This window comes from Oncorhynchus mykiss, chromosome 27 (genome assembly GCF_013265735.2).
Source record: "Oncorhynchus mykiss isolate Arlee chromosome 27, USDA_OmykA_1.1, whole genome shotgun sequence".
NCBI classification, from domain to species: domain Eukaryota; kingdom Metazoa; phylum Chordata; class Actinopteri; order Salmoniformes; family Salmonidae; genus Oncorhynchus; species Oncorhynchus mykiss.
In genome coordinates this window covers 21,173,120-21,186,398 of record NC_048591.1, presented here as the reverse complement: position 1 = coordinate 21,186,398, position 13,279 = coordinate 21,173,120, and the positions used below count along the sequence as shown (strand labels likewise).

At 45.5% G+C, this 13,279-nt stretch overlaps 1 protein-coding gene across 10 annotated transcripts in view; it reads left to right on the top strand.

The window, feature by feature from the left end:
• Window positions 1-13,279, top strand: part of LOC110507761 (synergin gamma) — a 46,743-nt gene that overhangs the window by 7,461 nt on the left and 26,003 nt on the right. For 3 of the 10 annotated variants that reach the window (XM_021587976.2, XM_021587977.2, XM_021587974.2), the window contains exons 2-10: window positions 5,120-5,160; window positions 6,039-6,175; window positions 6,910-7,037; window positions 7,198-7,303; window positions 7,467-7,581; window positions 8,244-8,504; window positions 9,626-9,904; window positions 12,265-12,345; window positions 12,510-12,706. In XM_021587976.2, coding sequence (XP_021443651.2) covers window positions 5,120-5,160; window positions 6,039-6,175; window positions 6,910-7,037; window positions 7,198-7,303; window positions 7,467-7,581; window positions 8,244-8,504; window positions 9,626-9,904; window positions 12,265-12,345; window positions 12,510-12,706 — 1,345 coding nt within the window. Of the gene's footprint in view, window positions 1-5,119; window positions 5,161-6,038; window positions 6,176-6,418; window positions 6,617-6,909; window positions 7,038-7,197; window positions 7,304-7,466; window positions 7,582-8,243; window positions 8,505-9,625; window positions 9,905-12,264; window positions 12,346-12,509; window positions 12,707-13,279 lie in introns of those variants that run through there. The other 7 variants (XM_021587984.2, XM_021587983.2, XM_021587975.2 and 4 more) reach the window with 6 other exon arrangements.

Sequence of the window (13,279 nt, the reverse complement as noted above, 5' to 3'; positions counted from 1 at the left end):
GAGTGAGACTGAGAAATTGTACTTGGATGAATTGCTCAAGACAGGTTAAATGGTTATACAGTATAATAAATAGGTTCATAGTTAAGTGTCATATTAATGTTTTAAAGCTGAGCTGTTTAATCTGATTTTGGGAGGGTACATGACTAAGATGTAGGACAACAACCTAGCTAATAGGACAATTGGTGCTTCCAGAACTTTCAGTGTGCACATTATTCATTAATTGTGTCCAAAATGCCAAGAGAATTTAAAGTATGAAAGGCTTCAAAAGTATGGTTTACATTAGGTTACAGTGCAGTGAGTGCACATTGCAATAGATAGATGCACTACATAATTTAAGGCTCATATGAGGTGTTCATTAATGTTGAATGATCAGTGCTTTTGTTGAAATTTGTTACCAGAGTGAAAAGGAGTAAGCACATTAGGCCTAATAATAGACAAGGATCTGGTATGCTAGTTACTGTGGTAGAAGCACCTGGTGGCATGGCTCAAGCCTTAAATTAGTCCTACGATGGCCTATACAGAGCCCACAGCTCGCATCACTGGCACTGCTGATCTCACTCTGGGTTAATCTGCACTGTTATTCCAGGGGGTTTTAATTGCTGTGGTTGCGTAGCATAGCACTGCTATTAAAGCTCTGTAAAGCTACAGGCTAAATCTGAGGGAGAACAGATGTGAGCCAGAATCTCTCACTCCACATCAAGCCCAGGTCAAGGGAAAGCGTCCTGGTATTGTTATTGCATTTGTAAACAAAGGAATGTTACGTTTTTTTCAAATGATCATTTTATGATTCTGGGAATTCTAAAATAGAAAAACAGAAGTTTTCTGTCGCATGACACTTTGGTACCATTGGGAAAGGATTATTTTTTATTTATTTAAAATTATTATTATTATTTTTTAAATTTTACCCCCATTTCATGGTATCCAATTGTTAGTTATTACTATCTTGTCTCATCGCTACAACTCCCGTACGGGCTCGGGAGAGACGAAGGTCGAAAGCCATGCGTCCTCCGAAACACAACCCATCCAAGCTGCACTGCTTCTTAACACTGCACTGCTTCTGTCGGAGGAAACACTGTGCACCTGGCGACCTTGGTTAGCGCGCACTGCGCCCTGCCCGCCACAGGAGTCGCTGGTGCGCGATGAGACAAGGATATCCCTACCGGCCTCCCTAACCCGGACGACGCTAGGCCAATTGTGCGTCGCCCCACGGACCTCCCGGTCGTGGCCGGCTGCGACAGAGCCTGGGCGCGAACTCAGATTTGCCTGAAATGGCAGTTGTGAAGTGAAGCCTCATTGTCCAGTGTACTGCTCTGTAGGATGGACTGGGCTAGTGGGCTTAGCTGGGTATTGGTAGTCTCAGGTGTTATGATGGGCCCAGGTAGGCTAGTGCTGTCTTCTTGTATCCTCATCCATCTCTTTTCTCCTCCAGCATCAGTGTGACCACAGAACCAATGAGAGGAGGCGTCAGAGAAGAAGCAGACTGCGTCATAGTGCCAAGCTGGCCTTGTTCACTCTTTATCCCTCTGTCTCTTACCTCATTCTCTGACTGTCTGCTCTTAGAATTTAGCCTACATTTTGTGTTTCTATAGATAAAAAAGTTTCTATAGATTCCTGTCTGTCTGAATTTGATCTAGACATAGTCTCCATCAATTACAGCACATGAAACAACCACTGATGTGCACTGATGTACATCCCATTAAAACCATATGTCTGGCTGTTTTTACTTAACCATTATGGCAAATTAGAGCATGGATACACTAGGAGAAGAATTCCGTAATGGCTGTTGTCAGAGGAGCTCATTCCCTGATCAATAAATGTTGTTCTGAGCAACAGCCAAGTGTTATTTGATACATTTTTCTTCCTGCCTGTCAAGTTTAGTCCTCGCGATCAATGCAATATTCATTCATGCATTCCCTGGAAAGCGGTGAGCTAGAACAGTAAGGGCCACACTGAAGTCCAGGCTGCCTAGCCGAACAGAAAAGTGCCCAAAATAAAAAGACGGAACAGAGAAAGGGAGGTTAGGTGCTGCCACATCACCATACAGTTGCATGTTTATTATTTTACTTCCTTACAATGGTCTCCGTGCCATTGTAAGGAAATCATATCCAATCTCCAGTTTTGGCAATGCTTTGTAACGTGAATGATTAAAATAATAGCTATTGTGTCACATTGCCTAAAGTCTGACAAATTATTGGTGTGTGAACTGATAATGATCCATTTGCTGAATGATGTTTGATGAATAGCTCAATCTTTCCTAGCTTTATGCCATAGCCTATTATGAGAGACAGTTTTTGTTTATTTATAGTTTTTTAGGGGGTGGATCAGCTTTAATATTGAGGATAGATTGTGGCTTCCATCAATGTAATTTCCAATCCCCCATATATTTTTGGGGTAAATATATATATATATATATATATATATACATACATACATACATACATACATACATACATACATACATACCCATATATATATATATATATATATATATATATATGTGTGTATATATATATGGGTATGTATGTATGTATGTATGAATATATGTATGTATGTATATATATATACATACATACATACATACATACATACACATACATATATACCCATATATATATATATATGTGTATATATATGTGTATATATATATGTATATATATATATGTGTGTATGTATATATATATATATATATACAGTGCCTTGCGAAAGTATTTTTAACAAATCAAAAACTGAAAAATTGGGCGTGCAAAATTATTCAGCCCCTTTACTTTCAGTGCAGCTAACTCTCCAGAAGTTCAGTGAGGATCTCTGAATGATCCAATGTTGACCTAAATGACTAATGATGATAAATACAATCCACCTGTGTGTAATCAAGTCTCCGTATAAATGCACCTGCACTGTGATAGTCTCAGAGGTCCGTTAAAAGCGCAGAGAGCATCATGAAGAACAAGGAACACACCAGGCAGGTCCGAGATACTGTTGTGAAGAAGTTTAAAGCCGGATTTGGATACAAAAAGATTTCCCAAGCTTTAAACATCCCAAGGACCACTGTGCAAGCGATAATATTGAAATGGAAGGAGTATCAGACCACTGCATATCTACCAAGACCTGGCCGTCCCTCTAAACTTTCAGCTCATACATGGAGAAGACTGATCAGAGATGCAGCCAAGAGGCCCATGATCACTCTGGATGAACTGCAGAGATCTACAGCTGAGGTGGGAGACTCTGTCCATAGGACAACAATCAGTCGTATATTGCACAAATCTGGCCTTTATGGAAGAGTGGCAAGAAGAAAGCCATTTCTTAAAGATATCCATAAAAAGTGTTGTTTAAAGTTTGCCACAAGCCACCTGGGAGACACACCAAACATGTGGAAGAAGGTGCTCTGGTCAGATGAAACCAAAATTGAACTTTTGGTAACAATGCAAAACATTATGTTTGGCGTCAAAGCAACACAGCTCATCACCCTGAACACACCATCCCCACTGTCAAACATGGTGGTGGCAGCATCATGTTTTGGGCCTGCTTTTCTTCAGCAGGGACAGGGAAGATGGTTAAAATTGATGGGAAGATGGATGGAGCCAAATACAGGACCATTCTGGAAGAAAACCTGATGGAGTCTGCAAAAGACCTGAGACTGGGATGGATATTTGTCTTCCATCAAGACAATGATCCAAAACATAAAGCAAAATCTACAATGGAATGGTTCAAAAATAAACATATCCAGGTGTTAGAATGGCCAAGTCAAAGTCCAGACCTGAATCCAATCGAGAATCTGTGGAAAGAACTGAAAACTGCTGTTCACAAATGCTCTCCATCCAACCTCACTGAGCTCGAGCTGTTTTGCAAGGATGAATGGGAAAAAATGTCAGTCTCTCGATGTGCAAAACTGATAGAGACATACCCCAAGCGACTTACAGCTGTAATCGCAGCAAAAGGTGGCGCTACAAAGTATTAACTTAAGGGGGCTGAATAATTTTGCACGCCCAATTTTTCAGTTTTTGTTTTGTTAAAAAAGTTTGAAATATCCAATAAATGTCGTTCCACTTCATGATTGTGTCCCACTTGTTGTTGATTCTTCGCAAAAAAATACAGTTTTATATCTTTATGTTTGAAGCCTGAAATGTGGCAAAAGGTTGCAAAGTTCAAGGGGGCCGAATACTTTCGCAAGGCACTGTATACAGTTGAAGTCAGGCGTTTGCATACATCGTAGCCAAATTCATTTAAACTCAGTTTTTCACAATTCCTGACATTTAATCGTAGTAAAAATTCCCTGTCTTAGGTCAGTTAGAATCACCACTTTATTTTAAGAATGTGAAATGTCAGAATAATAGTAGAGGGCATGATTTATTTCAGATTTGATTTCTTTCATCACATTCCCAGTGGGTCAGAAGTTTACATACACTCAATTAGTATTGGTAGCATTGCCTTATAAATTGTTTAACTTTGGTCAAACGTTTCGGGTAGCCTTCCTCAAGCTTCCCACAATAAGTTGGGTGAATGTTGGCTCATTCCTCCTGACAGAGCTGGTGTAACTGAGTCAGTGTTTGTACAGATGAACGTGGTACCTTCAGGCGTTTGGAAAGGATGAACCAGACTTGTGGAGGTCTACCATTTTGTTTCTGAGGTCTTGGCTGATTTATTTTGATTTTCCCATAATGTCAAGCAAAGAGGCACTGAGTTTGAAAGTAGGCCTTGAAATACATCCACAGGTACACCTCCAATTGACTCAAATTATGTCAATTAGCCTATCAGAAGCTTCTAAAGCCATGACATAGTTTTCTGTAATTTTCCAAGCTGTTTAAAGGCACAGTCAACTTGGTGTATGTAAACTTCTGACCCACTGGAATTGTGATACAGTGAATTATAAATGAAATCATCTGTCTAAACAATTGTTGGAAAAATTACTTGTGTCATGCACAAAGTAGATGTCCTAACCGACATGCCAAAACTATAGTTTGTTAACTAGAAATTTGTTGTCCATCCAGTTTGATTTCTAACATCTCTGAACCTATATGAGTGACAGTTGAATGATTTCAGCCTAGATGTTCTCCATTAGTCTTCCCTTTAGGCTTGTCTCTAGCTGTGTTTATTGACCTGTGTTTTTCCTTCTCTCCTGCAGTTTTATTTATCCTGTTGGAGGGGGCCTGGGACCGCCACAAGGTGAGTCATCCTACACTCTGCAACCCAAATGGCTCCCTATTTAGTGCAGTACTTTTGACCAGTTGTGCACTATATAGGGAATAGTGTGCCATGTGTGACGTGTCCTGTCAGTCAGCACTACTTTTCCAAATCTCCACAGGCACTTCACTCTCCTATGTGCCCTGGTTTCTTGAGACATTTTTGAATTCAGTAAATAGACCTAACCAATAACTCATAAGGATGTTTTTCTATCAGAGTGAAGTCAGTTCAGATGTGCATTGTGCACTATCAACAACACCATCAGTCAAATACAATACATAGGGCCTAGGCTTATGTCCTATCTGTTCATGATAGTTTATTAGGTAAACATACACACACACACCCTTGTGGCTGTGTTGGGGGTCGTTAGATGTTTCAATACGCATCAGAATGCATGCAGCACTTTGTTTGGATGAGCCATAACCCATTATTCAGCCCGGTTGGGGCGTTATATGGTAAATCATGTGGAGGCTCCAGGGGGACTGTCAGCCAGAGCATCTGTGCAAACAAACGCACTCTCTAGTTCTATTCCCTAGTACTCCTCTGTTTTACTCTGAGCTGTCACAACACTCCACTCACACAGGCAAAACAGATTGGGTTGTTTCCAAGCCTCTGTTTACTCTTCGCTGTCCAGGAAATGTGTTAGCAATAATAATTCACTGGCACAATGCTCATCTAGCCGATGTCTGGGGGAGTACCAATAGCACACTCCAGTCCAGTTAGGCCAACTCTACTTATATAGTACATGTTCACGCTTTAATGACTACATGTTATCTTTACGGTTTGCAACAACCCTTTGTCAGTATAGCCATTTGCAGAGCTTATGATTGACTGGACATTTGTTGTGTGTTTTCTTCCAGGTATGATGCCCATGCAGCAGCAGCAGCAACAACAGGGATTCCCTGGTATGGTTCAAGTCCAAATGCAGCCCAACATGCAAGGAATGATGGGAATGAACTTCGGAGGCCAGATGCCTCCTGGTGCCATGCCTATGCAGGTGGTTTGTGTGTGCGTGTACGAGTGTGTGTATTTGAAGGCAATGGCCACAACATATTACTCTAGAGCACGTGTCAAACTTATTCAACTGAGGGCCGAGTGTCTGCGGGTTTTCACTCCTCCCTTGTACTTGATTGATTAATTAAGTTAACTAATTAGTAAAGAACTCCCCTCACCTGGTTGTCTAGGTATTAATTGAAAGGAAAAACCAAAAACCTGCAGACACTCGGCCCTCCGTGGAATGAGTTTGACACCCCTACTCTAGAGTGAAGGTACTCTGTTTTACATTACAGGCAATGTGGTCCTCTGAGGTTTTAAATAAGCCAAAAGAAGAAGGGCAAGACCATCTCTCCTGTAATGCTGCTCTTTATAAGAGAGCAGACTGCCTCAAGCTACCTCTCTCATTCAGGCTAGACATTTAGAAGAAGGAGCCCTTTGCAGGGTATTGCCTCATCCTTACCAAATCCTCTGCCTTTATCTCGGTCTCTTTGCTCTTTCTTTTATCAAATGACAACTTTTCCTCTATTCACTGCTGTCATGTTAGGACATCTCTGCATTGCATAGTGTTAATAGCACACATTTTTCCCAGTCTAAGTGGTTGTAGTTATGCAGTGACTGCTGTATGACAACCACTTTAGAAATGCATTGGTTTCCTGCTACTGCTGTGATAATATTGAATGCTATGATTGCTAACGAGGCCTCCGCTTTGTGTGTGTGTGCGTTCATTTTGTGCAGGGTGGGATGGCCATGGGAATGCAGGCCCCTGGGATGCAGTTCATGGGCCAGCCACAGTTCATGAGCATGAGGGGCCCCGGGCCCCAGTACACTGCCGACATGCAGAAACAGATGGCCGAGGAACACCAGTAAGGGCCATTCTCTGTCTCTGTCTGTCTTGCTCTCCCTTACTCTCCCTCCCTCCCTCTCTCTCCCTCCCCCCTCTGTTTTTCTCTTTACATGTTGTTCTGTCTGTCTATGTGGTCAGTGTGTGTTAGTTGTATGCTCTCTATGTGTTATGTTGTGTAGGAAGCGTCTAGAGCAGCAGCAGCGGATGCTGGAGGAGGACAGGAAGAGGAGGCAGTTTGAGGAGCAGAAACAGAAGCTGAGGCTGCTGAGCAGCGTCAAACCCAAGGTGAGCCACATCATCATCATGCCTGGCTACTGCCTCAGTACTGCCCTCGTTCTGTCCTAGTTCCCACAGTGTGATAAAGACACATGGGGTGCAATGTAGAATGCATCCATGCTGTCAGTCTAGACACATTCCCCTCCTGAGCCCTGCTTTGTCCCATCCACAGGGACAGATGGGGGCGAGTCGGGACGACGCGCTGGAGGCCATCAAAGGCAACCTGGACGGGTTCAGCAGAGACGCCAAGATGCACCCCACGCCATCCTCACACCCCAAGAAGCCAGGTACACTCATCAGTACAGTCATTGTCCTTCACTCTGTGTTTCCTCCTTATCTGTCTTCCAGGAGTCAGGACACAGCTCCACTCCCCTGCTGCCTGACTGAACAGCCACCCCTGAGAATGATAAGGCTGCCTCTGGGGTGTAGGCACACACACAGACAGACAGACAGACGAGACAGACAGGCTGGTGCCTGCCAGCCTATGTGACAGCAGCAGTTGCAATGGACAGAGCAGTCTGTATCTGCCTCTGTCTCTCACAAATATTATATCATACTTAGTAGGAGACCAACATAATCTTCTGTTTTTCTGTCACGTTTCACTTGTAATTTATTTTAAAAAACTTGACCTACTGTGTCTCACTGTGATTACCTTGTGCATTACAGAATGTTGTCTATTAGCAAACATCAAACTAACCACCTTATTTATTTAGTATTAACTGATCTGACATCCTTAGTTCATACTAACTATGGACATTATCATATTTATTATTTCATATGATAAACATATATATTTTTTAATTATCTTAAAAATGTGTGATACATTTTCTGATCCTGCACAAACTAGCCTTTGTTTCACTACTATAGCACTGTGCACCGTGTCCACCTCCCGTCATCGTAGCCTGTGTTGTCTTGTTCTGCCATTATTATTATTTCTCAATTTTTACAGACTCATCGCCATCCCACTCTTCTGTCACCTCTCACTCCCTCCCCCCTGCTTTCCCCGATGACGAGTTTAGTGACTTCATGCAGGGTCCCTTAGATGCTTCTTCCTCCTTCCCCCCCTCCTCCCAGGCCCATTCTTTAGACGCAGGTCCTGGTCAGAGACCCTCCTCTGCCCCCTTCCCCCAGTCCCTCCCTGCCTCTATGTCCATTCTTACTGCCACCCAACACTCTACTGTCAACTCCAGCTCCCCATCTGCATTTCAAGGTAACTGTTTTTTGTTCACATCAACCTCTTAAGTCAGTCTTTAATGTTCATAATCAACCAATAACACAGTTTGGAAATTGTGACCAGTGCTGCTGATGAGACAATAAGCCGTACCGCATCGTGGTGTTGAAGGCTCTCTAGCGTCAGACTCGGTTTGTAGTCAGTTTACTGTGTGTAAGCATACAGACGGCACGACAGATGGTCAGATCGCTTCAGCCTTTAAGTTAACGCACACTACAAAGTAAACCGTGTGAGTGCTGTACCCAACAACCAGTTCTGCCTCCATTAAAATCAGTACTGACATTTAGTAGAATACTCCCAGTGTCACTGCTCACTCTGGCTGGCAGAGGCCCTGATAAGCCAGTTCTAGTGAGGAAGAGATGGAAGACTCTGACAGACAGTAAACACATCAGGAGGACAGGAGACAGAGCTGGTACTTGTCTCCCGTCTGTCATGAGACAATTAGATGGCGCAAACCTGCTCTAGCACAGGGGTGTCAAACATACGGCTGGATCCGGCCTGCGAGGGTGTCCAATCCTGTCCGCGGGTGGTCATTTTTAAATGACTAAAACCAGGTAGAAACTGTAGAAATTATAATGGACCTATATTCCTACAGTTTCTTGACTGTTTCCAGCTCGCTTATAATCACCGAAATGAAAGCTAAACAGACATGGACCATCAAAAATTCCAACCAATTTTTAGTGCAGCCCTCCGGACCTCGCTGAAGGCCTAATGCGGTTTCTGGGGCAAAATTAGTTTGACACCACTGCTCTAGCTCTTTGATATGCTGCCAGTGCCACCGATTTGGAAAGTGATAGCCTAGCCTAGCCTATCAGTAGCATTCAATAAGTAGCCAGTAGCTCCACCTAGGTGCAGAAGTTGAACATATTTGTCATGTAATGTGTGAAGCTGCTGAAGCACTACATTTCTACACTCTTAAAGTGTCCCTGAGTTGAGATGTACACACTGACTGACAGCTGTAAAGTAATGATGGTCAGTTTCTGTTGAATCCAAATTCGCTCTACCCTCATTACTGAGGAGGGGCCAATAGAACTAAGAAACGGGCATTATGAATGGTTGTGATATCAATCAGCTGTGTTCCTCCTCACTCACCTCTCTAGGCCCGTCCCTGGAAGAGAAACTGTTCTCCTCGTGTGATTTAACGGCTGAAAAGAAGGCCCAGGTTAGCTTTAAGTCCCAGAGGACCCTGGCCCCTAACCGAGCTACAGTCTCGGCCCAGTTTCATTCCAGCACCAAGGCCCGGAACTGGGCTGAGGCTCCTGGGGACCTGATTTCTGCTTTCACTATAGAAACACCACAACCAGAGGCACCAGCACTGGGGCCCACAGCCCCCTCACCAGCAGCTGACCCCCCTCCTCCCCAAACCAGTAGTGATGGTGGTGAGAAAATAAACCATTTATTAACAGTCTCTTTCTCTGCCTTCGATCACTGCAGAATTAACACACAATCAGCGCAGAGCATGGGGCCTGTTTTTTCAAGCGAATGGTTGAATGCCCCTGATTACTCTCTCTTATTTTGCAGCAAACACTTCAACGTTGACTAATAAGACTTGAGACAATGTGATTTTACTGTCTCTACCCCTGATGCTTCTCTTGATTGTCCTATCTGTAATGGAAATCATACTAACCAACCCTAAAAGCTCTTGATGTCATTCATCCTGTTTTGTTGAGTAAGTGCTTCGGGACTCTCCTATATAGCTGAGGAATCTTTCTGCTTGGCCCCTATTCCCTAAATAGAGCTCTGTAGGGAATCGGTGTCATTTGACGCCGTCAGAGAGAGACTCACGCGTGCTGCTGACTGCTTGGGTTTAACATGGATGAGATGCTACGCTTGGATTGACCCATACCTACTGGAGTCCCGTGGGTCTAGAGCTGGTGCCTCAGTCGGATTCTGCATGCCGCTCTGCCTTTCTGCTGCTCTGCCACTCAGCCACTCTGCGTTTCTGCTGCTCTGCCACTCAGCCGCTCTGCGTTTCTGCTGCTCTGCCACTCAGCCACTCTGCGTTTCTGCTGCTCTGCCACTCAGCCGTTCTGCCTTTCTGCTGCTCTGCCACTCAGCCGCTCTGCCTTTCTGCTGCTCTGCCACTCAGCCCCTCTGCCTTTCTGCTGCTCTGCCACTCAGCCGCTCTGCCTTTCTGCTGCTCTGCCACTCAGCCGCTCTGCCTTTCTGCTGCTCTGCCACTCAGCCGCTCTGCCTTTCTGCTGCTCTGCCACTCAGCCGCTCTGCCTTTCTGCTGCTCTGCCACTCAGCCGCTCTGCGTTTCTGCTGCTCTGCCACTCAGCCGCTCTGCCTTTCTGCTGCTCTGCCACTCAGCCGCTCTGCCTTTCTGCTGCTCTGCCACTTAGCCGCTCTGCCTTTCTGCTGCTCTGCCACTCAGCCGCTCTGCGTTTCTGCTGCTCTGCCACTCAGCCGCTCTGCCTTTCTGCTGCTCTGCCACTCAGCCGCTCTGCCTTTCTGCTGCTCTGCCACTCAGCCGCTCTGCCTTTCTGCTGCTCTGCCACTCAGCCGCTCTGCCTTTCTGCTGCTCTGCCACTCAGCCACTCTGCGTTTCTGCCACTCAGCCTCTCTGCGTTTCTGCTGCTCTGCCACTCAGCCCCTCTGCTGCTCAGCCTTTCTGCCGCTCTGCCACTCAGCCGCCCTGCCTTTCTGCTGCTCTGCCACTCAGCCGCCCTGCCTTTCTGCTGCTCTGCCACTCAGCCGCCCTGCCTTTCTGCTGCTCTGCCACTCAGCCGCTCTGCCTTTCTGCTGCTCAGCCTTTCTGCCGCTCAGCCTTTCTGCTGCTCTGCCACTCAGCCGCCCTGCCTTTCTGCTGCTCTGCCACTCAGCCGCTCTGCCTTTCTGCTGCTCAGCCTTTCTGCCGCTCAGCCTTTCTGCTGCTCTGCCACTCAGCCGCCCTGCCTTTCTGCTGCTCAGCCGCTCAGCCTTTCTGCCGCTCAGCCTTTCTGCCGCCCTGCCTTTCTGCCGCCCTGCCTTTCTGCCGCCCTGCCTTTCTGCCGCTCAGCCTTTCTGCCGCTCTGACACTCTGCTACTATCTATTTTCTCTCGTTTGTTTGTCTTTCTCCTCAGTCGCTCGCTGTCTGTCCCAGGGAAATGTGGAGGTTCCTCATCATAGAGGTCTGATGAGAGGATTTGCTGCTTGAGTCAACATTTGTCATTTCGACGTACTAGTCTGAGGCTTCCATTGAGGCATCTTCCTCTCCAAATGCACATTGTTAAGTGTATTTTAGGAGCTGATTTTACACCTGCTTTTACACTAACTCCACCCTAGTACACTAATGAAAAAATGACCTCATGGTTGCACAGAAGATTTAGATCAATGTTGGTATGAATTGAAGAGACAGGCTAATTTATTTTGTTTGACAACCCAAATCCAACCCTCTCTTCCCTCTCAGGAGCTGTTGGAGTAGTTGGTTCTGGTCCAAGGAAAGATGAATAGTTGTATGAAGCACCAGGAAGCTTAGGATGTGGCATCCCAAATGGCACCTGATTCCCGTTATAGTGCACTACTTTTGACCAGATCCATATGGGCCCTGGTCAAAGGTAATGCACTAGGGTGCCATTTGGGATGCATCCTTAGTGAATCAGTGCAGAGCAGCATTACACTTCTACTTAGATCTCCAGACAGGTGGAGAATACTATACAGGCAGGCTCTGGTCTGGTGAGATGCAGAGCAGGTAGTACACCCAGCCCTAAGTCTCTGCTTCAGCTCCTAACCCAACTGTCCCTGTGTTGCTGACAGCAGGTGTTGGTGGTTACCCTCAACAAGAGCACATCCAGCCCATGGTTCCAGGCTGGCTCTACAACGACAGCCTCATCCCAGGTAAACGCCTACGTTTTTGAATAGATTTCTACCACTTATGTATTATGGTCTATCGTGTCTACTCGGATCCTTTCCAACAAGTCAATCAGATAACTTCCTAGTTCTACCCATTCTTTCTGTAATATGTTTGATCTGTTGCTATGCCTTCTCTTTCTCCTTTCCAGAGATGTTCAAAAAGGTCCTGCAGTTCACCATGACTCCGGGGGGTATCGACACAGCCAAGCTCTACCCCATCCTGATGTCCTCAGGCCTGCCCAGGGAAGCACTGGGCCAGATCTGGGCCTCAGCCAATCGCACCACGCCTGGCATGCTGACCAAGGAGGAGCTCTACACAGTCCTTGCTCTGATTGGTGTGGCACAGGTAGGCATTTGCATCACCTTGTGTTTTTTAAAGAGTCGGAGTTATTAACAACAGAAAGATTTGAGGTGTTTTTCTGTCAGTGGGGACATAAGACCATCCTTCACTGTGATATTTTCTTCATGTGAAGTAAAGGACAGTCTCTAATATTATGTTTCATTGCACCTTACTTCAGTAGTTAGGCCTACTGCATGCTATGACGTGTGCAGTTGAGACATGCTATGACGTGTGCAGTTGAGACTGATAGTGAGTGACTGTGCTGAATCTCTGCTCTGGGAGGGTGGTGGTGGTGGTGTGACTGAGCTCAGGCAGCCAGGTGAAGGTGACTGGATCTCCTCTCAGCCTAGTGTGACAGCAGACCTCTTATCTGCCCTGCCGCTCACCAGCACCCCTGGGAGACTGACAATCCCAGGCACCTCACAACTCAATCTGCACTCCACCGCCACCTGCCACAGCGAGAATAATAACACTTATTTAGTTATGTAAATGTAAGAGCCTTGAGGTAGTGCCGCCATGAGCTGCATCCTTTGTAGAGTGATGAAAAGGTTTGGGAAGCCGCGCCAGTGGAGGCTGTTA